The 25552-nt window shown below is 41.3% G+C and overlaps 12 protein-coding genes across 12 annotated transcripts; 4 read left to right on the plus strand and 8 right to left on the minus strand.

Annotated features, from left to right (window-relative positions):
• Positions 1-55: 55 nt before the first annotated feature.
• On the minus strand, positions 56-3447 carry V1514DRAFT_106331 (ribosome 60S biogenesis N-terminal-domain-containing protein). The gene is made up of 3 exons (XM_066924381.1): positions 3170-3447; positions 536-3110; positions 56-476 (listed from the first exon to the last, which is right to left on the minus strand). Exons 1-3 carry the CDS (start codon positions 3356-3358, stop codon positions 469-471), a joined length of 2772 nt encoding a protein of 923 aa, XP_066782595.1. The 5' UTR covers positions 3359-3447; the 3' UTR covers positions 56-468.
• A 308-nt stretch (positions 3448-3755) lies between these two features.
• On the plus strand, positions 3756-5185 carry V1514DRAFT_105975 (uncharacterized protein). The gene is made up of 3 exons (XM_066924378.1): positions 3756-4581; positions 4646-4729; positions 4793-5185. The coding sequence occupies exons 1-3, from the start codon at positions 4152-4154 to the stop codon at positions 5059-5061; spliced, it is 783 nt and encodes a 260-aa protein (XP_066782596.1). The 5' UTR covers positions 3756-4151; the 3' UTR covers positions 5062-5185.
• A 494-nt stretch (positions 5186-5679) lies between these two features.
• On the minus strand, positions 5680-6138 carry V1514DRAFT_282449 (proteasome maturation factor UMP1; the record flags this gene model as incomplete). The annotated part of the gene is made up of 2 exons (XM_066925098.1): positions 5680-5738; positions 5799-6138. The coding sequence occupies 2 exons, from the start codon at positions 6136-6138 to the stop codon at positions 5680-5682; spliced, it is 399 nt and encodes a 132-aa protein (XP_066782597.1).
• Positions 6139-6674: 536 nt separating this feature from the next.
• On the minus strand, positions 6675-11349 carry V1514DRAFT_333221 (C2 domain-containing protein). Its single transcript, XM_066928003.1, has 5 exons — positions 10736-11349; positions 10683-10714; positions 10582-10626; positions 7842-10491; positions 6675-7785 (listed from the first exon to the last, which is right to left on the minus strand). The coding sequence occupies exons 1-5, from the start codon at positions 10866-10868 to the stop codon at positions 6809-6811; spliced, it is 3837 nt and encodes a 1278-aa protein (XP_066782598.1). The 5' UTR covers positions 10869-11349; the 3' UTR covers positions 6675-6808.
• On the plus strand, positions 11032-12056 carry V1514DRAFT_105947 (uncharacterized protein). The gene has a single exon (XM_066924377.1). The coding sequence runs from the start codon at positions 11336-11338 to the stop codon at positions 11870-11872; it is 537 nt and encodes a 178-aa protein (XP_066782599.1). The 5' UTR covers positions 11032-11335; the 3' UTR covers positions 11873-12056.
• V1514DRAFT_106129 (uncharacterized protein) lies at positions 11850-14289 on the plus strand. The gene is made up of 2 exons (XM_066924380.1): positions 11850-11862; positions 12048-14289. Exon 2 carries the CDS (start codon positions 12241-12243, stop codon positions 14239-14241), a length of 2001 nt encoding a protein of 666 aa, XP_066782600.1. The 5' UTR covers positions 11850-11862; positions 12048-12240; the 3' UTR covers positions 14242-14289.
• Positions 14284-16250, minus strand: V1514DRAFT_353077 (uncharacterized protein). Its single transcript, XM_066929523.1, has 2 exons — positions 15254-16250; positions 14284-15195 (listed from the first exon to the last, which is right to left on the minus strand). Exons 1-2 carry the CDS (start codon positions 16183-16185, stop codon positions 14337-14339), a joined length of 1791 nt encoding a protein of 596 aa, XP_066782601.1. The 5' UTR covers positions 16186-16250; the 3' UTR covers positions 14284-14336.
• A 105-nt stretch (positions 16251-16355) lies between these two features.
• V1514DRAFT_333226 (RNA 3'-terminal phosphate cyclase/enolpyruvate transferase) lies at positions 16356-17779 on the plus strand. The gene is made up of 2 exons (XM_066928004.1): positions 16356-16605; positions 16664-17779. The coding sequence occupies exons 1-2, from the start codon at positions 16479-16481 to the stop codon at positions 17641-17643; spliced, it is 1107 nt and encodes a 368-aa protein (XP_066782602.1). The 5' UTR covers positions 16356-16478; the 3' UTR covers positions 17644-17779.
• V1514DRAFT_105926 (FtsJ-like methyltransferase-domain-containing protein) lies at positions 17717-18928 on the minus strand. Its single transcript, XM_066924376.1, has 2 exons — positions 18383-18928; positions 17717-18302 (listed from the first exon to the last, which is right to left on the minus strand). Exons 1-2 carry the CDS (start codon positions 18723-18725, stop codon positions 17791-17793), a joined length of 855 nt encoding a protein of 284 aa, XP_066782603.1. The 5' UTR covers positions 18726-18928; the 3' UTR covers positions 17717-17790.
• Positions 18929-18935: 7 nt separating this feature from the next.
• On the minus strand, positions 18936-20549 carry V1514DRAFT_333228 (uncharacterized protein). Its single transcript, XM_066928005.1, has 2 exons — positions 19901-20549; positions 18936-19824 (listed from the first exon to the last, which is right to left on the minus strand). The coding sequence occupies exons 1-2, from the start codon at positions 20506-20508 to the stop codon at positions 19290-19292; spliced, it is 1143 nt and encodes a 380-aa protein (XP_066782604.1). The 5' UTR covers positions 20509-20549; the 3' UTR covers positions 18936-19289.
• Positions 20550-20848: 299 nt separating this feature from the next.
• Positions 20849-23699, minus strand: V1514DRAFT_353081 (P-loop containing nucleoside triphosphate hydrolase protein). Its single transcript, XM_066929524.1, has 2 exons — positions 23440-23699; positions 20849-23379 (listed from the first exon to the last, which is right to left on the minus strand). The coding sequence occupies exons 1-2, from the start codon at positions 23650-23652 to the stop codon at positions 20911-20913; spliced, it is 2682 nt and encodes an 893-aa protein (XP_066782605.1). The 5' UTR covers positions 23653-23699; the 3' UTR covers positions 20849-20910.
• On the minus strand, positions 23700-25374 carry V1514DRAFT_333231 (uncharacterized protein). The gene is made up of 4 exons (XM_066928006.1): positions 25128-25374; positions 24409-25020; positions 24278-24346; positions 23700-24205 (listed from the first exon to the last, which is right to left on the minus strand). The coding sequence occupies exons 1-4, from the start codon at positions 25212-25214 to the stop codon at positions 23996-23998; spliced, it is 978 nt and encodes a 325-aa protein (XP_066782606.1). The 5' UTR covers positions 25215-25374; the 3' UTR covers positions 23700-23995.
• Between the last annotated feature and the right edge of the window lie 178 nt (positions 25375-25552).

Genomic DNA, 25552 nt, shown 5'->3' on the forward strand with positions numbered 1-25552 from the left:
ATTTTGTTTAGCGAATACACACCGGTACCAACATCTTTTTCAAAAAATGCTGACCCGATAGCATAAAGAAATGAAATCTCGTGTTGAATCGGCAATGACATTATAGTAAGGCCATGAATTTTAATCACATGTTCAGCCATTTCTGATGAAGACTTGATTAATCCTGTAATCAAATCATATGCTGACGATATGCGGTTAATAAAAATCTTGTCCAACACAGCATGGTCTATTGTTGCGGTTAATAATGGAAATTGTTGCAAATATTGTGACATGACGGTACAAATTTTTTGATTTTTTGATTCTTTGATTGCTAATCGTAAAATCTTATCAAACTTTTCACCAACCAAATCCGTGTTTCGTTCGATTGCTATTTGCAAAACTTTGCTAATCGTTTCAATCGAATTCGTCGCCGTCAAAATATTAATCAATGCCGAATTTTCAAGTAATTCAAGTCCTGGAATTATTTCCTCAATTTCCTTATAATTTTTGTAAGGTTAGAATTTAGGTAATTTGGCATTCATTAACATTATGGAACTCACCTGTTGCGATTTGGCATTATTAATTGAATTTGCCACGTATTGTTGAATAAACAACACATTGTGACTACCAATCGTCAATTCGTTCTTGAGCAGCAACACGATTTTCAAAAATTGACCGCCGAATGTAAAATCATGGCCAATTTTGGACCAAATTTTTGCTAGCTTGACATATTCAAAAACTTGAATCTTGACAATCTTACTGCTGCGATATTGTAAAAGTTGACGCGCGATCGAGCCGATCGTGGCAGGATCGTGCAAGTTTATCGATGCCAGGCCATACAGGGAAACAAAATCAATAAATTCGATCCTTTTGCCATCAGCAAGTTTTAAGAATTGATCAGGCTTAAACTCATGATGCAGTGATGTAACACAATCAAACAGAGAATTTTGATTGCCTAATTTTGAACCAGAATAACCAAATTCCCATGCCAAATCAAAATTCAAGTTTGATGGCTTCTGAGTCACGGTGCCGGACCAATAATTAAAAATTTGCACAACCGAATCAAAATATCCTTCAATGTTACTTTTTTCGGATTTGGCAATTTTGTTTAAAAATTTAATAACCACGGTCCAATTTTCACCTGACATGCAACCAAGCGCAAAGATTTTCACCATGGCAGCTGCTAATAACCTTGATGGCGTGACATACGGGGTGGTTGAATTGGTTAAATGCTCCCATTGTTCAATCAATGAAACCAAAAACGGGCTCACGGCAAGCTCATTTTGAGACGTACTTAGATCATGAACCCGGTCAACGTATTTATATGGTGTTCGCAAACATCGAGTAATGGCTTCATCCAGCATAATCCAAAACCCTGAAGAATGTTGCTCTGAAATTTGATGAATAAATGACCTGATTGTGGGGATCAAAATATAAATTGGCGATAAAGGATAATTTTGCTGAAACAAAAGAGTCTCACTCGTAATATTGTCTAGTAAACTTAAAATCTCGTAATACGTGTCTTCACTTTCTATTGAAACCGCAATTTTCATTAAATAAACAAAAAGGCAAAATTTCCGATTATCAGGTTTGTTCCACCACTTGGAAGATTCCGACATGTTACTTTGAATATGTAAAATGTCTTTAAAGGCAAGAATATTTTGTCCAATCAATGATTGATTGCTTATTTTGACGTCATCTTTTTCTAGCAATCTAACCAAAGCCTGAGACAAATCAATCTTGGACGTTGCCGTGACTTTAGGAAAAGTTGAAATGTATAGTTTTAAGAATCGAGCAGTCATTACTCGCAAATTAGTTTGCAAATCTGATAATGAATTAAGCACGGCAGCAATTTGAAAAATATCAGGCAATCTCCTAAACATTTCATCTTGCAATTCTTTTTTCGCCACGATCCATTCATTTTGATTATAAATTTTTAAAATTTTTTGTAATTTTAAAAACGATTGAACTTGAATGTTTACCATCATAAATGTTATCAATGGCTGATTTGAAACTTGCAACGAATTTGATAGAATTTTTTTGGAAAGTAACGATGGCAAAATGTTTTCAAGCACGACATCAAGTTGTGGAGATTGCAAGATCCGTTCCGAAGGCTTCGATAACACGTGCGGGATTGGTAATTCAATGATTTGTGAAAGCCTGCTTGCACAAATGACAAATTTGGAATCAAGTTTTGGGTCAATTTTGATCGAGCCTGATAAAAGGTATGGCGCAACTAACTCTTGACTTTGATGTAAAATCTTGTGCAGCAATTCCCACTGCAATTCATCAAACACATCGACCCGCTTGAGCAATGCTAAAAGAGTTTTATTGTGAAGCTTATGGCCCTTTGCGTCTGCTTCGTTAGTTCGAGCACCAGGCGGATACCAGCCAAGGGAAGGAAAGCATATGCCATACTCGGCATTAGTGCATATATAAAGTAAAAAAATGTGAGCTTCATTGCGGATTTGTTGTGATTTAATCAAGTTTGTATCCAAATTGTATAAAGACAATATTCTAGTCAAAACCCACTCGTTGAAAAAAGATACTTTGACTGATTTTGTGATTAATTTATCATGCACGACATCACGTAGTAAAGTTAAGGTACTCAAGATCTGTGCTTGATCATCTGAATTTATGTTTCGAAACCATGGAACTATTAATTTTCTCTGGCCTAGCAATGCCACTTTCACGGTACTGGAACCAACTGAAATAAACGTTTTGAAAAATTCAATGACATGATACCGCGTGGTACTGAATGCGGTTGCCGGGGACGCAGTTTTTTTTCTTTTCGCCGCATGCTGTTGCTCATCGTCTTGAATCTTTGGTTTTAGGGGTGGTTGAAATAATTTTGGCAAAGCTGCCAGCGTAAAATCAAACGACGAGTAGATGTCCTCAGCGACATGCCCGTTTGCGAACCTGGCCAGCTCGGTTAACAGTCGCAAGGTCGAGATCACTGAGTTTGAACGAAGCGTGCCCAAGGCGCGGTAGATAAGTTTAATATGATCGTCAATGATGGAATGAATCATTTTAGATCCACAAGATCTTAACAATACTGAATTGGAAATCAGTTTTAAAAACTTTTCCAATCGTGAATTTGCATTAATGTACTCAGCACTGGTTGTGGATTTCTAAAAAAACAATCACTTCTAGTTAGATCAAAAAAAAAAAAAAAAAAAAATATTCTTACGGTGGCAATTTCAGCCCAAGCTGCTATAAGTTTATCAGCCAGTCCTCCTTCTAATTCCCGTGATAATAAATCCAAATCTTTCACAACATCTTGAATGTCAATAACCTTGTCTGGAATCGAGCCAGTCAACCGGTCCAAAGCAGCAAATGCCGGATTCTCTTTATTTTCAATCAAGACCTTATCCGACATTCTAATGGCTATGTTGTGCTTTGGTCACCAGAGCAAACCTGGCAAAAAAAAAAATTGGCAAGCTTCGAGGACGTGTCGGTATATTAATTAAACTTGCCCACAGGCTGGGAGGAAAAAAATGCTTGAAAGCCAAAAGCCGCACGAATCGCGCTTACATTATCCGAGGGGTTCAGACCTGTCAACCGGCATTGGCTCGTGAAAGCCGATTAATTAAACCAGGCCGACATGTGTTCGTTGTTGTTTGTATTGTTTGTATTGTTTCGTTCAGCAGGCAGCCGACCGTTCGTAGAGGCACGTGATGCCTTTGCACTGATCTAAAGGACGATAAAGACACATCTTTTAAAGTGACCGGAACGTCCTCCGTGACCCACTCTGCGCCAACTGTAGCTCCAAATCCAACCCCAGTGAGAAACAACATTAAAATTACCACGTTTACTGTTTATTCAAATCAACCCTCTTGTTTTTTTTTTCCGAAACCAAGTTTTTTTTTCTCTCAGGAAAATTTTTTGTTTCAGTCTGCGAGTTTTTAACCCATTGTGTTTATTTCGCCTCGCGCGGGCGCAAAGTGCTAAAGTGGCCAGAAGTGACAGGATCACCTTATATACAAACAAAACGCTTATCATCCATCAATTTTACACATCAACTCTTCTATTTTTTCCAATTTCTCCTCACACCTAGCCAAAAAAATTTTTCTTTCTATATATTGTACTGTGTTTTTTCTAATAGTTTAAGAAATTTTGTTTGCAGATTCAAAAAAAAAAAAATTCAATAATTAATTAATTAAAAGAAGGAAATGGTCGCTGCATCAATAGACGACCCGGTTGGCCCGGTACCAGATCATGTACCGCTCTCGACCACGATCTCGGCTACGACCAATGCCTCAACCATCCCTTCAGATGAGCAGTTTCAAACTGAATTATTAGCTACAGATGTGACTCACGCGAGCGTGCTTAACGTCAAGAACGATGCCGACAAGCTCGTCGGCAACGACAGACGTGCAATTACAGCTCATGATGATCTCGCACAAGAAGAACAAGATGACGATGACGATAAATCTATAGTGGTCTCGCCGCTAAATGTCAGTCTTTTGCTTGTTTCTGGCATTCGTGGAGAAATTACGATAGATCGGGAATATTTAAAACGACATGCGGTCGAACCATGCGAACCTGAAAACCTGACCATATTAATATTGAAAACCTGCATCTGGGCGGATTGGAAAGATGGTTCGTTTTTTTGTAGTTTTTGCTTTTGAAAACACTGTGACACGTAAGCTAATTTTTTTATTAGAATGGGGAACTAAACCGATTAGCACTGAATATATTCGGTTGATACATTTTGGGCGACTTCTTGATGATCAAGATTCTCTTGGTGGTCAGTTTTTTTTTTTTTTTTTTTTTTTTATTACTACTACGGATACTTACGAAATTTAAACAGCAAGCCAAGTATCACGCACAAACATGTATAACGTTCTCCACATGTCAGTCCGGCCCGTGTCAATTGAAGGACACCGAGCTCATGCAAAGAGTGCCAAGCACAAATTAGTTGGTAACATTGATCGTGCAAGACATCACGTTCATCACAATCACCGTCATAGTCAACAAGCCAGCCATCGAGAACGAAATTCCATTGATAATAATAACACTAACGATAGTTCAGATCAGCAACATTCATCGTCTGGAGGTTGCACTTGTATAATTCTTTAATTACCGTATTGTTGATACCGTGATGTATTTTTAACAAATTTTGCATGCGTGTGGATCAGCTTCTTTTTCGAGAGGTGACATGCCAGCAGATTGTACGATTACATGAGTGCAAAAATGAAATTTTTTTTTATTATGTGGGCGTGATATTGATAATGAATGGCATCGAACAGACCTCTTCCTCTTAAACATGACATCTCTTTTAATAACATGGTTCATCAAAGATTGGTTGGTTTAGAGTGAGGTTTTAATGGCTAGAGATTTTTTTTTTTGTTTTGGTAATTTTTGTATTTTGCTTCTGTATTGCTCGGGTTACATATGGTTTCTTTCAATTTTTTTTTGCCGTGTCTTTTTTTTGTTCCTCTTGAGTTGTTTTGTGAGGGGGAGGGGTTTCAGCGTTCTGGTTTATGGGATATGCAAATATATGTTTATTTTTATTAAAATAATTGTGTCAACTCTTCAATGATTATTATTTTTTTTGTACATATGTGATCTACTCAACCGGGCTCATTTTCCAACGTGCAGCAAACTTTTGAATTGAAAAAAGTACATCAAATGATTTATTAAAATTTATTCATGTACAATTTAAAATCACAAAACACGTTACCGATTGAACCATGATTATATATGCATTTTGCGTTCCAACTCCGTATGGAAATCTAATGACACCTCGTCGGTTCCTATCGCGCGCAAGCGTTAGTTATTATTACAATGATAATTTCTAAATTTGAAAGCCTCACCTCCGTAAATATCTTCCCAATCCACGGTGGCATCGCGGCCGAGCAAAATCTCAGCATGCACGTCCAGCCTGGCACCGGGCGCGCCGTTTGCACCGGCCCAGTCTGCCCGTTTTAAAACATCAGGCACGTACGGTGCGCTCGCGCTTATGGCTTCTAATTCCATCACCCTCTTAACCGGTTCGTGCGTGCCAAACACGCGCCTCAGGTTTTCTAATTTTAAATCAAACTGCGTCTTTTCCCATTGCTTTAACCTTGTCTCTAACGGATGCGCCGATGATGATGACGAACTTGCCGGGTTTAGCTTTCCTGCTAACGGAACCGGTGGCCGACCAGTCACCATATGATTTTCCAATTCTGGAATCGTTGACGTTGCGATCGTTGGCTTGGGCACCACGCTGGCGAACTCATCAGCAGGAATTACTCGTAATGACTTTAAATACATGTTAGCACTCCCTAAAAAAAAAAAAAACAGAACACGTCATCATATATTCTTATTACCATATTTATTGTATTCTCTGTATAAAGTGATTATAAAACAAAAAGGAATATTGATCAATCAGCCTTGTGGGATACATGACCGATTCATCATGTTGCCGCGATGCTGACCTTTGGAAATGACCATAGTTACCCTGCCGATATTTTTATTATGCGCCTTGACCCGTTCATTCGTTTACTTCAATTCATGTTTTTCAATTCATCAACAGTTATTTCTTATTACATTTGATAGTTATAGATAAGCCCATACAAATCGATGGATTCTGTCGGGGTCGGACATCTCTTAATGAATAAAATACCTGAAAAACTACAAACTACCATGGTAACACCTGTGAAGCAAGTTTTATGTCAATTTGCCAATCAAAACTATAATAAATTAATAATAATAATAATAATAATAATAAAGTAGTAATATAAAAAAAGAAAGAAAGGAAAAAAAAATAAAAGAAAAAAAACTCCAAAATAATTTAAATAGTAAGAATTACAGTATTTCATCCCCCAGGTCGTATTAAACTTTATTTGCCGCTCCTTGAACTTTTTGAAGTGATGATACTGGCGGCATCATCAGAAGTTTTCTCCTTCTTGTTATGCCTAAACAATCTTGAAACTCCTCCGGCAGCAAAACCGACACCTTTGATGGGCGCGCCAGCAACAGACGTAACCACCTTGCCAGGTACGGCAAACGTGCCTGAAAAAGTGGTCTCGCCCTTAACCGACCGAACAACGTAATCGGGCTTGAACTGAACTTCCAACCTAACCTGACCGGACTTGCCATCAAGTTTCAAGATCACGACCTGTCGTTCAAACGGTTCAAGTTCGCCAAGATTAATGATTGCTGATCCGAGCAAGTCGTCATCACTTGCCATGTCCCAATCGTACACGGCGACTTTAAATACCGAATCCGTGCGGGATGTGACCTGGGTCTCGAAAACCTCGTTCCATGCCGGCGTTAACGTGCGCTTAATGACCTTGGTCTTGAAAACCTTCTTGTCATCAAGTTCAAACTCACAGTATGGGTCAGACTTGCCACGGCGGTCAGCTGCCGGCAAGTCGGACGCATCAAGAACTCGAACTTGCACAAGTCCCTGATTATCTCGACTCTCGGACGGATCGAGTTGCATCAAGACTGGAATGTACTTAAACAATAACTTGACTTGATTCGTAACCGAATTATCCTTCGATTGAAGGTTAATGGCAACCGACTTGTTAAATCCTAGTTTCAGATATGCCAATGTCGATAACGTGGTCGAAGCCACAACGCCATCGTCATCATCTCTCAACGCACGCTCCTTGGACGTGACTCTAATTTCAACCTTGGAGAAATCAAGTTCACGAACCAACGCGTCTCCAACTTCGCCAAAGCTAAAGTGACGACCGGTAGCCTTTTCGGAGATGTATGATGGATACAGAAGATCGTCGAAAAACACCTGCACGTACAATTCTGATTTCGAAAAATTGCCCTCAATAATCTTGTAAACAACAAGACCAGATTCTATAAAAAAAAAAAATATTAATATTAAATACTTCTTGATATTGCTATTCACTTACGGTATTCAAAAAGCTCTGCTGGCTTAAGTCTGAGCGCGGCCGGAACTGGAGCACCATTTTCCAATGATACACTAGAAGACGTGGCATCTCCATTAGCGTTTGTATCAATAGAATTTGCATCTGGAGGAGGCGCGGGTTGTTCCTTTTTAATCTCTTGGGGCACATTTGTAGGCTGGCCAGTCTTGTCGACCGGCACAGACGCGGCAACACTATCAGGCTTGTTACTGTCAGCAACCGAAGGAGTGCTGGTACCAGTACCAGTACCATTGACTTTGACTTTGACTTTGACAGCTTCAGCCTCTTGCTTGGCAGCTTTTTCTTCTTGTTCAATTTGTTCGGGATCAACAACGTTCAAAGTTGGGAAAAACGAAACCGTGTAGTACAAAACACCTTTTGGAGACTTGCCGGCGATGGTCAATTGACCACTGCGCACGGTGGGATCAATAAAGTTAATATATTCACCCTTCTCGTTCTTTTTGATAAAGTTAGAAGCAGCCAGGCTAATTTCTCCAAGAGTTCTGTCCTTGCCACCAGATTCGGAATCCATAACATCAAGCACAATCTTTTCATTTTCAGACGTCGAGGTCGCGTAAAGAACTTCGTTCCATTCTGGATCCAACGTACTATGAATCGTCACAGTCCGGGCTTTCTGGTGATTGTTGACCTTCACGCGAACATACGGATCGACCTTGCCAACTGTTTCCAAATTGCGAACACTAGCAGCCTTCTTAATGTTAAACCTGAAAACACCAATAGGAGGAACATAGCCGCCTGAGCTGGAAACTCCTTTAAGAGCAACTGGCTTCCACTGAGCTGACAGACGAACCCGGCCACCAGGGGTTAGCTTGAACCAGTCATTGCCCTTCTCGTTTTCAGCGACAATGTCAGAGATCTTGACCTTATATCTTGCAATATCTGAAAACCCACCAAATTCCTTCTCATCCCTAATAACGACCTTTAAATGCGCAGACGTGTAGTTGTCAATCAATTCCTCATGAGCCTCATCCCAAACCGGGTTATTAATGTGTTTCAAGGACTTTGTAGTGTAGACTTCCTTATTATTAATGTAATACACGGCAAACGGGTTTAAGTTTCCTCGTTTAGCTTCATCAAGATCCTTAGCCTGGTGGCAAGTAAAGCGAATAATTCCAGTGTTAAGAAGAGGTGGTGCTTCCTTTGTGCCATCTTCAAGCGTCTTTCCTTCCAAAACTGGGAAATACCTGGCATCAAAAATAAGCTCACCGCGATTTTTACCGTTTCGAATAATCTTGCCAACAACGTTTTCCTTCTCGTGAGTCTCGCTAAGTTGTTCTAAGGGGAACGTGGCCACGCCGATAGGCTTGTCCTTTCTGACATCATTAAAATCGATAACGTCTAAAGTGAGTGCGTCAGATAATGATGACACAAGAATAAGCTTTGTCTCATTCCATCTAGGATTCGTGGTCTCCGACTTGACTGAAGTACGTGCGACCTCTTCCCTGCCATTGAAGGAAAGCTTAACATAAGGGTCAACCGTGTTACCAATTCTGTCGCTTCCTTGTAATGCGCGACCGTTGTAAATCGTCACGGCCAAAACGCCAGTAGCGGCATCATTAGGTGCACCAGCAAGCATCTGCTGAACGTTGATGGTGAAAGCGTGAGGATCATAAAGCATGGGGCCAAGGTTTTCATGAACCATGGATTTGATGAACCCTTCAAGACCAGGAATAAAGCCAACATCAAAACCAAGAGTCTCACCACCAATTGGTTTAAGAATAAAATCAAAATATGGCGGACGAAGAAATGATACAGAAACCGTTTGAATATGAGGGAAAGATGTGATGAGCTTAATCTTGACTTGAATCATTCCCTTAAAAGCCATGTCTTGCAAAAGAATAGGCAGACCCTTGGAAATAACACCTTTTCCGATACGAACAGACAACTCGACCAGAGGATTGACTTTATTTTTAAGTTGGCGAGAAGTGAGATCTTCAATGTCATTAGGAGTAAAAGAAAATCCCCAATCCATGACGACAATGTCTTCTTCGGTTTTGGGGTATGTCCTGACAAGATCAATGCGAGGTGGCTTCGTGCCGAGCGTAAACCGCTTAAGCTCGAGAGAGTCGATAGGAGGGGGAGTCTTGGTTCCAGACAAAACCTGGTTGGCAGTTTCAATGACCATGGCATTCAAAGACGGAAGATAAATTGCCCAGAACTTGATCAAAAACGAATTGAGCCATTCCATGGTCTCTGCATCAGTCTCGAGCTTGTTGAGCGCAGCCTCGCGGGCAATGTCATCACGAACGTTGCGTCGGACACGGAGAATCGAGGTACGATAATATGTGGAAGTAAACGCGACAATGATTACGATCCAAATCAAACCACCGCCAAGACGAGCAACCAGCCAGGACACGAACGAGGTCACGAAGATCACGGCAGCATTGTGATACCAGTCACCGAAAAACTTGTCCTTGAGATAGTATTCAAGAAACGTGACACGATCGCGGAAATCTGTGTCGTCGTACTGATCAGCAGCATCGTCAATCCAACCGCCAACTATTCGGCGAACACGTTTAATATCGGGTTTGTTTTCTGAAGTTGAATCCGAAGTTTTTGCAGGCTCGCGATGCAATTGCCAAAGCTCGTCGTCGGGAGGAGGCGACCTAGTAGTCTAAAAAAAAGAAAAAAACATATTGGAAAACGAAAATAAAACATGAAAAAAAAGCAGTCGTTGCCTGAACGAGACATGAGTGTGACAAACCTTGAGCTGACCCAAAGTAGCAGTATCAACCACTTTTCCTGCGACCTTTAAATAAGATGTTAGCCCACTGAGATTTATAGATCAAGAACAAAAAATCATACCTCAAAAGCTCCTCCGGCAACATCTCCAGCAACATTAAGCGCACCTCCGGCAACATTAAGCGCACCTCCGGCAACATTAAGCGCACCTTTATTAACAGCTCCAACAGTGCCAGTGATGAGCTTGCTTCCTGGAATCTTGCCAAAACGGCTTGACTTGCCACCGGCTGGCGACTCGTTTGAAGCCATTGAACTAACAAAAAAAAAATATGAAATTGCCAAAAAACGTAAAGAAAAGGAAGAGAAGAATGAATGAGGAGGTGGTGAAGGAGAAAAATATGACCATCAATGGACAACCGTTGGTGGATTGGTGGATGTGGTGGCAGGAAAGTGCTAGGCTGGATTCGGCTTAGCATTCGCAATCCTGGCAGCAATAGCACGGCAAGAGAAATGCTTTCACACTCGAAAAAGCCGCATGAGGCAAGTGTCGCAAAGTCTATAGTCGTCGTCATTGCGGCGCGCTCATCATGATGAATCGTGTCACAAACACATGGGAGACAAGTGATTCACCATGTGTGTACCAAGTTGGATTTCTTGACACGAGCGAAGACTTATCACAATCCACTTTACTTTACACAACTAGCCAACTAATTGCATGTTCTGTATGTTACGGATGAAACGCGCACGGCGCGCGCAATTTTAAATTCTGTACTAGCATGACAGTGTATTTATTAACCATGGTTAGCTATTGGAAAAAAAAAAAAATTTGTCCGACTTTGCGGGTGTTGAATTGCGTGCGCTCAACCTTCTTTTTTCTGCCAGTATTTCGTTGCCATGTCGCTCGGTATACGTTATTGTTAAATGCTACTTGCAGTACAACTCTTCTACCTGGCTCTCTTTTTGCCTTGTTTTATTTCCGACAAGTGCGTCGTCTACATGCTCTTCGGGATAGGGTTGAGCCTTTTTTGGCAAAGCGAAAGCAAGCGCAGGGTTCGGGTTTTGGCTTTGGGCTCGGATTGGTAAATGCCTTGGTTACCCTGACTCTGTCAACAAATAATTTTCTTTCTTCTACACAATACACATTGTACAACTTTTATGTTCAAAACTGTACTGCCTATTCTTGCAACATATTCGTTCTGACATTGACCACGAACATCATCGGTACAATTGGTTCGTGCAGTCTCTGCAGACATGTCATTTTCGTATATATAGCCCTCTTATTCATTTTTACTTCAATCACGAGGTCAGTATAATTTCTATTTTTCACCCCTTTCTGCTGAAAGTTTTTTTTTTTTTTTTTTTTTTTTGCAAGAATATCAAACTATTTGAGATCAGTTATTGCTGCTTCTTGCATGGTCGGATTCGGATTGGGGCCCATGTCCTTAATTGATCATGGCTCTTCAGTGTCCTTATTGATATCGTTCAAAGTTCTTGCCAGAGCAAATTTTATATAGCTTACACTATATCCGATGGTTTGAGACGTTTATTATTTTTACTTGTTGATATGCGTTATAGAAAATTCGGAACATTCTTTTATATTATTTTTCTTCTTATTTTTTTTTTTTTTGTTTTCAAACTTTTTAAAAGTGATTTCATTCGCTGACTCTGTCCAGTAACTAACATGAAAACCGTCGCGCTGGTCTCCGGCGGTAAAGATTCATGTTTCAACATCATACACTGCATCAAGCAGGGTCATGATCTTATTGCTTTGGCAAATCTTCGTCCGCCAATAACTGCGCAGTCTGAAGAACTCGACAGTTTCATGTATCAGACCGTGGGACACACGGTTTTGGATCTGTATTCAAAATGTATCGGCGTGCCTATATACCGCCATTACATTACTGGCCAGTCTGTTGATCAGCGTTTAGAATATGAACGTACGGACAAGGACGAAACTGAAGATTTGTATGAACTGCTTAGGCAGGTCAAGGATGCTCATCCTGATATCGAAGCCGTTTCAGTGGGTGCAATTTTGTCAACATACCAGCGTACCAGGGTCGAAAACGTATGTTCTCGCCTCGGCCTCACGGCTTTGTCATACCTGTGGATGGCTGATCAGGCTGAATTAATGGATCAAATGATCGCATCTGGCATGACTGCCATTCTCATCAAAGTTGCCGGTGCCGGATTAACCTCTGAACGTCACCTTGGCAAGACCATTAATGAGTTGCGAAATGATTTCTTCAAACTCAATGCCAGGTATGGCAGTCATATCTGCGGTGAAGGCGGCGAATACGAGACGTTAGTATTAGATTGCCCCGGTCTTTTCCGCAAAAAGTTGGTGCTTGATCACCAGAATGTGATTAAGGATGAGAGTTCGGGTGCAAGTGAGGTTGCATTTCTTCAAGTTAGCGCTCATGTGGAAGATAAACCCAATGATGATTTTCTTCCCATTGAGGCACCGCCTTTGTTTGAGCCTGAATTTCACGATCTTTACCAAACAATCAAGTCAATTGAACGCCCATCGATTGATCATGAACAGTACTCTCATTCTTCATCGCTTGAGACGCCTCCGATATCCATCGGCGTTTCTCCGGAAACAATCACAATCTCTAACATTACTGCTCCTTACGCGCACGATCTTGAATCGGAAATCATGTGCATTTTTGAGTCGCTGGATGCCATTCTGACCACCCAGTTTGCCATCACGGATCCGTATGCCATTGTGTCAGTCACGTTGCTGCTTTCTGACATGAAGAACTTTGCTGCAGCTAATGTGGCTTACAAGGCCTTTTTCTCTTCTCCGCCTCGAGTCAATCCTCCATCGCGCACGTGCGTTTCGACTTCCCTTCCTTCACGGTCTCGAGTTTCGTTATCTGCCATTATCGCACGAGACCCGTCCGCACGTTCGGGCCTGCATGTGCAAGGCAGAAGTTACTGGGCTCCAGCTAACATCGGACCTTACTCACAAGCCATCACGCTTAAGGAATGCATTTACTTGGCGGGCCAGGTTCCGTTAGTGCCTGCCCAAATGGTACTTTACAATTCTGCCGATTTACCTGGACAGGCCGTTTTGGCCTTGCAAAACCTCAAGCGAGTTTTGTCGGCCGTTGTTGCTGATAATGATACGCCACAACTATTTTACGCCATCGCATACGCGGCTAGCGAAGAAGCGGCGCTGGTTGCCCTTCGTGCTGCCGAATTTTCAAATTTCTTGGCCGGCTGTGCCGTCTTTGCCATACACGTTGCCGGACTGCCGGTTGGAGCATTGATTGAATGGGGCGGCATCGGTGTTAACGAACGTTACAATCCAGTTACGAACTATGATGATGATGATGATGACGATAATGATAATGACTTATATTCTGCTGTTTTCAGATCTGTCAAGGGTATCCTTGTCCAGTCAAGCTATGGCAAAACCTGGTTTGCGATTTTCACTGCCAACCGGCTTGCGCTTAATAAAGAGTTTTTATTTTTGTTTACTCTTCCGGCTAATAAGAAATTTATTTCAATCGCCATATATATTTCTGACGGCGCTGAAGCTTCAGCTTTGGAAACTTTGGAAGACATTCGGACGAACGGGTCTGTAGCTTCGGTCGATATTTACCATGTCAAAAGCGTTTTTTCAAAGGAAGGGTTAAGAAAAAATTATGGCGTTATAGTGAGAGGGTATATTGAATAAGAAAAATAATAATACAAGAGCTCATCGTCACTAAGCCTGCGCTGCACATATAATATGTATCTATATTTAGTAACTTGATGTTGTACATAAATAATCTAATTCTTTTTCAAAAAATTTCCATCTTTTTTTCTAACCTGCCTAATCACATCTCTTTTTCTTCGTTTAGCCTTTCTTGTCCAATCCCCGCGATTATCCCAAAATTCACTAACAAATTCTTCTTTAGATAATCCTGGCACGTCCGGAACTTTACTAAACTGCGATTGCGCACTCAAAAAATGAGAATCTTTATGGTGGAAAAAGAAACCAGATGCCGCGTTCGCACTTGCTCCTGGTGGTCGTAATAATCGCGGTGGTGATGGCTTGTGCTTAACTTGTTCAACCTCTTGATTTTGTTGGTTTTGTTCGCTCTCCTCAGATGAAGCGATTGACTGTGCTTCTGAAACTTGACCGTCTTCATTATCGTGGTCACTTTCACTATCATTGTCAAACAAGCTAAACTTTGATTTTTCATTTTCAGGATTGAATAATGACCTTAGCTTTTCGGTAGCCACTGTTTTATTTGATTTTTTTTTCTTGGACGATCTTTGAACTTTTTCATTTTTCAATTCGTTCTTGGTCTGGGTGTATTGTTTTTTTTCTTGCTGCAGTTGTTGTTGTCGTTCTTCATCAGTATCATTAACTTGAAGCTCGACGCGTGCTTCATCATTGGCGACTTGAGCTGCAGCTTTTAGCTTGTCTGCCTTACTGAACAGTTCCCCATCGTCGCTCTCTTCCTCTTGTTCATGTTCAACCTCGTCATTCACGTTAGCGGTCACGTCCACGTCCATCAATAGATCGTTATTAATCACATGCGGGACCTCAGATGTCAATTTCTCGTAAAATTCATCATCATCGTCATCATCATCTTGATTGTTATCACCGTTCTCGTTATTTTTATTAGTCGGGCTCGAATTTCTGCTATTAGTATTAAAAAAAAATAAAATAAAGAAAAAACTACTAGCAAGTCACTAACCTTGAATCACCATCATCTGCACCAGCAAACATGTTTTGAATTAATTTCAAATTATTCTCGCGTTCCAATCTCTGAATTCGTTCTTCCTCTGTCTCCTCTTTTGCAGTGACGATCTTAATCTTGGATTTTGATTTCACAATCTCTATGTCTCCATCTTCGATAAGAATATCTCCATCAAAACTATCATATGTACTAGGATCAATCTTCGGAACCACTCGTTTTCTATGCTTTAATACCTCAACCACCTGGCCTTTGCCGTTCAGCCACTCGCCGATTTTTACCGAAATTTCATCTTCCTCTTCCTCATCCGTAGGTACAAATTCCCACACGTAAGAATCCACAGATTCATCCTTGATCTGACCCCATAGTTTTTCCTTTTTACATTTGAAAACCTTAGCCTTGCCTTGATATCGTATTCTCACGCGGAACGATATCGGCTGCTTTCTATAATCTCTGGTTGCAATCCTCATCTTGCCTGTGACATGTCGTCCGTTTAGGTAAACCCTTCGAGTCAACACCAACTCAGCCTTGCGCTTTTTTGATCTAGATTTCTTAATTTCATAAGCTTTCTCTTGCAAATCTTCTTCTGCTTTCTCAGCTGCTCGTTCGTCACTTGCCAGCCATTCTTTTCTGCGCGTTTCGTAATCAGCAGCCTTGATCTTTTCAACATGCAGCACATGACCCTTAAATTTCGATCCGTTTAAAGCTTTTCTTAATGAATAATATGATTTGTTTGTTAATTCTAACGTAATAAACCCAAAAGATGTCTCTTGGGTTGGCTTTTTGTGAATCGAGAAATCGTCAAGCACCTTGCCATAATGTGCCAACCTGGAAACAAAATCGGATGGATTATCCACCAATGATTGAGAAAGTGGCGCAATATATAACCTAACCGGCTTAGGATCATCTGATTGAATTTCTGTTCCAGACATTTTCTTTCCCTTCAGGTCATGCCCTGCCTTTTTTTTTTTAATTTCCAAAGAGTATTGATTCAAGCCGTTGGGAGAAATTAATAACCGGAAAACTGCATACTTGTGCAAACACAGGCTATTTAATAATGTAACCACCACAATGACGCGTGCATAGGGGAAATTTACTCCTGAAAAAAATTCAAAAAAAAATAGGAAAGGAAAAAAAAAAAACCAGCACAGGCACAAGCACAAGCAAAAATTATTTGATTTTTCAGAAATCAAACGGGATAATCATTTTTTTTTACACATTCATTATGGCTCCTCCGATAATATTTAACAGTCATGTTGATTTTCGTATGCGACTTGTTTTGGCCACGTTATCTGGCCGAGCGGTCAAGATTGAGAAGATTAGATCTAATGACATGGAACCGGGTCTTAAAGGTACAGGAAAAAAAAAAAAAATTTTTCAAAATAAATATTTATTGACTTGAATATGCAGATTATGAAGTTTCATTTTTGCGACTTTTAGAAGCCATCACAAATGGTAGCGTGATTGAGATTTCATACACCGGTACCACTGTGCTGTATCGGCCAGGATTGATCGTCAACGGCACATACACTCATACCTGCCCCTTATCTCGCGGCATTGGATATTTTATTGAACCCATTTTATTACTTGCACCGTTTGGCAAGGCGCCGTTGAAGTTGATCTTGAAAGGAATTACTTCGAACGGCATCGATTTGGGCGTGGACACGATCAGAACCGCGATTTTCCCCATATATCAAAAATTTGGAATCGACAGGCAAGAACTCAAAGTTGTCAAACGTGGATCACCACCTTTAGGTGGTGGTGAAATTACACTTCATCTTCCTCACGTCGTGTTGCAACCCAGCACGGTTCACGCAGCAGTCAAGACCCCAGCCATATCAAAACTTCGCGGCATTGCTTACTCAACCAGGGTCAGTCCGGCCAGCGTGAACCGAATAATCGAAGGTGCCAGAAGCGTGTTATCCGCCACTGGATGTGAAACTTTTATTTATTCTGACGTGGCTCGTGGTGATGAATCCGGCAAAAGTCCCGGGTTCGGTGTCACGTTGGTTGCCGAGACCAAATCTGGGTGGTGCTACACGGCTGAATCAACAGGTTCGGCAGGTGAGGCACCAGAAGACGTGGGTGAACGAGCAGCGAGGGCATTACTAGAAGAAATTGAAATTGGCGGCATGGTCGGACGGAATCAAGTTAAGCCGTTGATCGTGTTAATGGTTTTGGGCAAGGAAGATATTGGACGGGTCTTGCTCGGCAGGGACGTGATTGACGAAAGCATCGTGAGGCTTTTACGAGATATTAAGGCCATATTTGGTGCTGAAGCTCGGATAAAAGAAAACGATAATTATGATGACGAAGAACAGAATTCGGAGGAATATATTTTGAGCATAAAAGGTACCGGATTTGTTAATGCTAGTAAGAAAATTAAGTAGATCAAAAACGGCAAAAAGGAGAAACCTACGAAGATTTCATGTCTCATAATTTTTTTTTTTTAGTGTTTATTTTCATTTTCAACGGAGTTTATGTAATTATTATATTGTACATTCTAATTTACATATTTTTAAAAAACACAGGTTTAATTACAACAAGCCGTTTCTTTTTTTTTCCAACGCTGTCTTGTATGGTGGGGCAGTAGGTTTCTGTACCGGGTCAAGACTTATGGAAGCCACGCCTGCTTCTAATGGGTATGTAGCATCAGCATCATAATCTGATAGATCACCACATGCCACAAACGGAGCCACCGCACGTTCTTCCCTTTGGTCCTGAATCTTGGTCAGCCTTGACGACATGGTCGATGGCGTCAGTAATAACGATTCAGGGTTCCAACCTGGCCTGGGTCGATAACCTTGGCAAACTATAAATGCTTCTAAAGATGAAGCTCGTGAACTTCGAGGTTTTGCACATGTAACCTTATCGAATAATAATGCGAGTTGTGAATACAACAGGTCAACATCACGGCCGCGAAATATTTTGGCCACGAAATTGCCGCCTGGCCGGAGCAAATTTGTTGCCAACGTGAGAGCAGATAACAATAATTGGGCTTGAATGTATTCATCCAGGTCGTGTAATCCTGTAACATCCGGCGCACCATCTATTCCGCCCCCCCCTCATAATTAGCAAAATGTACCCAAAAAAAAAAAATATATATATATATGCAACGAACGAACTTACCGGAACAAACAAAGTCTGCTGGTTCGCCGCCAAAAAGTTTTAAGATATTTGTTAATGTGGATGGATGCGTGATATCGGCTTGCAATGTAATAACTCCGGGAAGTGGTGCGATCGGTTGCAAGTCCACGGACACGATCGTGGCCGACTCTTTTGCCAATGATCTCGATAACACTTGACTCCAAGATCCAGGCGCGGCGCAAAGGTCAACCACTCGGCTGACTCCTTCAAATAGTTGAAACTGGGAATCAAGTTGAAGTAATTTAAATGCTGATCTTGCTCGCCATCCTTGCTCTTTGGCCTTTCGGTAATACAAATCTCGCTTGTCCTTGCTGCATTTACCCATGGTGGTTATATATTTAATGAACCCGTGCAAAGTAAAACAAACGAATGTTGAAAATAAATATTAAAATTAAAAAAATAAAATAAAATAAAATAACAGAGTCCAAAAAAATGTCTGTTGAATTTGTTTCTATTAGAGCACCTAAGGCGTTGTGTTGTTCGGTGATTCTTGAATATAGTACAGTTTGGGCTGATAAAAATTAATTTCATTTCAATTCTGCTTCGCGAAACTCATTTAATGTATATATATAAGCGACCATGGCGAATAAAAAAATTTACAACACTCCAAATCGGTATTTAACCATAACAATAAAACAACTCTTATAACTACTGTAAATACTCTAATATGATTTATAAATCAATCTGACCATAATGCCTCATGTTTTGCTTTTAATATAGTACAAAATGTTAATGTTAAAAAAAAAAAATTTGACTTGAAAATTTTCTCATGCAATTTTTTTTCTCCTCTTTGTTTTATTTTACTTTTTTTTTGGCTTGTCGTGCGAACATGTCGCGGGAAGCTGTATTGTCGTGAACTGATTGGAATTCCTTGGGTGATGGACATGGTTTATTTCGTCCATGCTCGCGATCCGGCCCACGGTCTGACACTTAGAAGATCTGACACAACAAGAATACTACCTTGAGGTCCCGGCAACAGCAACAATGTGCGATCAAAACTCCGCTTTGTTGGCTTGGTGTTCCTCGGACCTTGCTGTGTGCTGCCGCCTTCTTCAAACTCTCCATGCACGATCAAAATAATGCCAGTATCCCCATCTGCTCGCAAATTCCGTGCCGTGTATGACTCAATTGAAAACTTTTCTGGTGATTGCAAGTCATGCCTTGATAAAGGAATTTTCTTTAATAATTGTAAAATTTGTGCCGGTCCAACAGCCAGCCGGGTTTGCCGCGGGGCCGAGCTTGTGATGCGGGTAAGATTTCGGGACAATGGAATGTACTGACTCCAATGTTGCAAACCGAAATTGTTGAAGTGGCCTTTGGTTAATTCCCTTGGAGCACTGGTATTAACTGATATTGAAAATGTAGACAGGTCATCATAAAGTGGTGCCAATTGACTTCGATCACCATCGTAAACCGACAAAAACCTTGACGCGTTAGTCAAGACCTCCTCCATTCCATACCTCTTTAAAAAAAAAAAAAAAAAAAAAGAAAATTACGTACTGTCCCAAAAATGGCATTACTAAACTTTGAATCTCAGAAGTTTCGAAAAACCCAGGTATGGAATGAATTGGTAATTTCTTAACATCGATGCCAAACGACTGTGCAGGTGAACCCCGGCCTCGGCCGGTATCGGCAATAGAAATATTTTCAACCACCTGACCATCAAGCATCTTGAGTGATGGAAACCGACGAATGATTTCATTTCTGTAATTATTCACGTTCACGAGTGGGTTACCGGTAAGAATTAATTCTCGCAAGTCCCTAAACTTATGCCGCCATGGATCGATATGTCTCCATTGTGATATGACATTATTTGCTAGCGACAAATTTTTCAAATGGGGGAAAGTGGCAGCTAAAGTGGTCACAGACGTGACATCTGTCAAGTTGTTAGCTGCCAGGCTGACGCTGTCAATCTTTAACTTGTTTCGTTGCGCGATCGCCATCAGGGCCGGGAACATTTTCGATTTCGTACTTTCGGCAGATAACATGCCGTTGGATAAAAGAAACTGATCTGAATACATGGAAGTTAAATCAAGTAATGCCGCATCTGGATTATACCGTTGAGAAAGAAATGTTTCTAATAATGTAATCGTTTGATTTGTATCCATCTTGTTCCTGTATTTTTTTTTTTTTTTTTTTTTTTTGTTTTAACGCTGGTTCGTTCGTTTGTCCGTTGTCAAATAACAAATCTTTGATTCTCTTCCAAAAAAAAAAAACCTTGTGTCTGGAAATTTGTTTCAGAATCTTAAAATTCTTTCCTTCATTTATATTGCATGTCGGAGTCGGTTTTTGTTCGACGTTCTGTAAACTCTGCTTGCTCAAATTTAATGACTTGTAACTTTTACATTTTTTAACTCACGTGGCGTACCAACCCCTTATAAGATGTAATTAAATCAACGACATGAATTAATCAACTGGTTATTTGAAAATTACAAAATAACGATGGATTTCTTTAAAAATTAATAGTATTAATATGTACAGTATAAACTAAAGTGTGCTATATTCTCTGTTTAATCCAAATCCTCATCCATTAACTCCTCATCCGAGTCCACTTCCATTGGCTCGGTATCAATATCCTGTTCATGATTGGGTAACACAACTAGTCCATCGCCAGCAGAAGCAAGTTCTACTTTGGCCACTTCATTATCCCTGACCTGGTTCCTCAAAATTAATACTGCCAACTTGTTGAGTACTTCGTTTTGAATCAACCTGTTCAACGGACGAGCACCCAAGTCTTTGGAATACCCATTTTCGCACAAGAAATCTTTGGCGTCATTGTCAACGTTAATCTTTATGTTTTTGTTATTGGTCTCCAATCTCTTTGCAATCTCAGACAACCGAAGATCAACAATCTTTTTGATATTTTTCTTCGTCAACCGGTTGAACACGACAATGGACGAAATTCGGTTCAAAAATTCCGGCCTGAAATGTTTCCTAACCGCGTCCATGACATGACTCTTAGTAACCTCGTCAACGTGAGAACCTGAAGTCTGAGCAACGTATTCAGCACCAAGATTGGATGTCATGATGACAATACAGTTGGCGGCATTGACAAGCTTTCCCTGACTAGAATGAATGCGACCATCATCGAGCAATTGCAGCAACACCGTGAGAACTTCCGGTGCCGCCTTCTCAACTTCATCAAACAACAATACTGAATACGGCCTCCGAAGTAAAGCCTCAGTCAGTATGCCACCTTCTTCGTAGCCGACATAACCAGGAGCTGCACCAAGAAGCTTTGAAGCAGACCATTTGTCTGAAAGTTCAGAACAATCGATCCTGATCATTGCCTTTTCATCGGCAAACAAAAAACCAGCAAGCTTTTTGGCGAGTTCGGTCTTTCCTGAACCTGAAAGACCCATGAATAAGAAACTGCTCGGCGCGTTCGGGTTGCTAAGACCTGCACGGTTCAGTCGGATCGCGTTAGAAACAGCCTTGACAGCTTCAGTCTGACCGACGACCTGCTTTCCAAGTTCACGCTCCATGTTGATGAGCTTGACGTTTTCAGCTTGGCTGAGCTTGTTGACTGGAATACCGGTCAACCGGGCAACAGTCTCGCCGATAATTTCGGAAGTGACGAGGTCTTCCAAAAGAGCTTGGTCAGATGTCTGTTTGTCGGCTTCCAATGCTTCGATCCGCTTCTTAATATCTGGAATGGCAAAATATCGCAGATCAGCAGCGGAAGCATTGTCGCGTCGTCGCTCGGCATCCTGAGCCTTGTACTCAAGCTCTTCCAATCTCTTTTTCAACGTGTTGAGTTCCTCAAGACCCTTACGTTCCTGATTAAATCTCTCACGTAATGGTCGAAGTTCTTCTTCCAGGCCAGCTTGCTGCTTTCGGGCGGCTTCAAGTCTGTCCTTGGTTGACTTGTCTGATTTGGCCGCATCATGAGTATCGCGCTCCAACGCGCTAATTTCAACTTGAACTAGTTGAAGTTGTCGTTCAAGAGTGTCAAGCTGTTCGGGTCTAGAATCCCTGGCAACAGCCACCGAGGCAGACGCCTCGTCGATAAGGTCCACAGCCGAATCAGGAAGTCGGCGGTAGGTCAAGTATCGAGAAGCAAGCTGAGCAGCGGTAACTAAAGCATTGTCGAGAATACGAACACCGTGGTGGAGTTCGTACTTGCCCTGCAAACCTCGCAAAATGGCAACCGTTTCTTTAACATCAGGTTCCTTGACATCAACTTTTTGGAATCGACGCTCAAACGCTGCGTCTTTTTCAATGTACTTGCGGTACTCCTCGACAGTAGTCGCACCGATGCAGTGTAACTGACCTCGAGCAAGCATGGGCTTCAAAAGATTGGCAGCATCGGTCTTGCCGTCACCCATGAGCATGTGGATTTCATCGACGAAAAGAATGATCATGTCCTTCGAACCTTCAATCTCCTTCAAAACTCCTTTTATGCGTTCCTCAAAATCGCCCTGATATTTGGCGCCAGCCTTGAGAGCACCAAGGTCAAGCGACATTAGCTTGCAGCCAGCCAGCACATTGGGAACATCACCGTCGATGATTCGTTGGGCCACACCTTCGACCACGCTAGTCTTTCCCACACCAGGATCACCAATCAAGCAAGGATTTGATTTTGTTCTCCGAGCGAGAACACGAATACATCGCCGAATTTCTTCCTCGCGGCCAATGACCGGATCGAGCTTGCCATCACGAGCTAGCTGAGTGAGATCGGTTGCGTACTTCTTTAGGAATTCAAACTCGTCGGCGGTATCTGCCACTCGAGAATCAATTCTTCTGTTACCACGAACGTTCTGAATCGCAGTCTCAACATTTTCAGAACGAATACTGGCTTCTTTGAGCAGTGACTGGATTGAACTATCTTGAAGCAATGCGAGTAAGATGTGATCTTGTCCAACGTAATCATCTTTCTGCTTCTTGCTAATCTTGTTTGCGTTTTGAATCAATTTGCCTGTTGCTGCCGAAGGCAATACCTGCTCTGGAGGTGGATTTTGTGCTGGAATTCTAACAATCTATTGAAAATCCATGTTAGCGTACCGATTCAGTAATTATAAAATAAAAATGTAACTTACATGCTTGTTGATAAGGCGATCAACTATCTGCCATTCATATCGAGCCTTCTCAATAATAACTCTAAGATACGACGGACTGCCATCGTTCTCCGGCAGAGCCATGGCGGCCAGAACGTGAAGCGGCGTCATTTGGGCATGGCTGTATTCGGTCGCGATCCGTTGCGACTCTTGGAGAATAGTCGACACCCGATCTGTTGGTTGAAAGTTGTCCATGTTGTTGTGAATATGCAAATTATGTTATGGTAGTAATGTTTTTGTTTTGTAGTAATGAGAAGAGAAAAATGCAGGATGTGACGAGACCTTTATATATCGTGGTCCCATGCCGCTTATTGCCGGAGTAGCACCACCATCCCAGCATATCACTCGCGTGTGCTCGACGGTTCTGCCGCCTTCTGGCGCTCCGGAGAACGTTCTTGAAGATTAGAGTTTGCGCGCTAGGCTCGATACGGCCTAAAGTGCTTCGTGCGGCTCGTAATGTCACCTGATTGCCCATGAGCAAGAGCACAACTCACTTTACAGAACTGGAGATAGATAGTCTAGTTAATTGGAATACGGCTTAGTACATGCTTGTTTCAGTCTCGAGCAAGTTCCACAGTCGCTTGCCCGTGTACTTGTTTTCCAAGCCCTGCGTGATGCTCGGTCGAGGTTGGCCAAACCTGCCCCACGGAACAAAATACGCGCCATTGTCCTTTGCTTTGATTTGTGGGGAAAACCCAGCAAAGATTTCCGTCAGTGCTCCCAATCGAGGATCAAACGAAAACAGTGCCTATATATATATATATCTATATTAATGATATTTCATAAAAAATAAAAAAAAATTTTATAAAAAAAACTATACCGATAGCTTCTGGCGCCATGGCGGCATTGATCTAAACAAGTTGGATTTTAAATGTCCAGGGTTCAACGACTGGCAATTAATCGAGTTAGAATGTTTAATAAGACTCGCCAGACTAATTTTGTTCATCTCACCAAGCTAAGCGCACCACTGTCCTTAATGATTTGCGCAAATTCATGGGCCAAAATAATATCACCAGCCTTGCTTTGAGCATATTTTGTAAATTCACTAACTTTCTCTTTTTCAAAATTAAAATCATCCCACTTAACCCCATCTGGGGACGGTGCAAAATTATTTGCATCCGATGCCACCCACAACACGCGGACCGAGTTCTGGGAGTCCTTTGCCGATTGCAAAATTGTTGGCGTCAAGTATCGGTTTAATACATAATGACCAACCACATTAACGCCCCATTGCAATTCATATTCTTGCACGGTTTTCGAACCTTCCGGTGGTAACATCACGCCGGCGTTATACCAAACCGAATCTAGCCGGTCAATCTTGGTCAGTAATTGTTCAACCGCGGGCTTAATCGTGGTTAAATCAGCCAAGTCGAGTTCAACAAGTTCAATCCGTCCCACTGATGGCGGCTTGGATCCTACTGATGGTCGTTCCATAATGTTTTCTGTCGCTTGACGAAATAGTTCTCGATCCCGTGCAGCTACGTACACGGTCGCGTTTTTCCAAAACAAAATGCGAACCAATTCAAGACCAATTCCATTTGTTCCGCCGGTAATAAAATAAATCTATTTAAAACAAAACAAAACAAAACGAAAAATAATTAATGGTCAATAACTTTAATTCGTTTTAACAAATAGAATGTCAAGCTTGAAGTAGATGTGGGTTGATTTACCTTATCCGTTAGGTCCGGAACATCTTTTTCAGTAAACGTTGGAGCAGGTGGATAAACCTCCGTAATGGTTTGCCATACAAGACTCATTGAATTAAAACGTTTTTCCAGTAAGTTTTCTTTTTGCGATTGAATTATTATGTATGGTGTTTTTCAGGTGGCCAGCATGCTAAGCGTCAGGACTACGTGCCCAGATAAAGCAAAAGCAGCGTTACTAGCAAAGTTTAAATGTATTTAACTTCTATAATTGTAATAACATATAAGTTAACATAGTTATCTGATATACAACAAAAAGTATTCGGTAAGATCTATAACTACATGGTTTTTATAATGATGTACCCGCTAAGGCGAGTAAATTAAGCGAACATGTTATGCCTTACCAATTTGAATCCGCATTTCTTTCTGTTAATAATTTGTCCATTCCTATG

This window comes from Lipomyces japonicus, assembly GCF_038497905.1.
Source record: "Lipomyces japonicus strain CBS 7319 unplaced genomic scaffold V1514scaffold_27, whole genome shotgun sequence".
NCBI lineage: Eukaryota > Fungi > Ascomycota > Lipomycetes > Lipomycetales > Lipomycetaceae > Lipomyces > Lipomyces japonicus.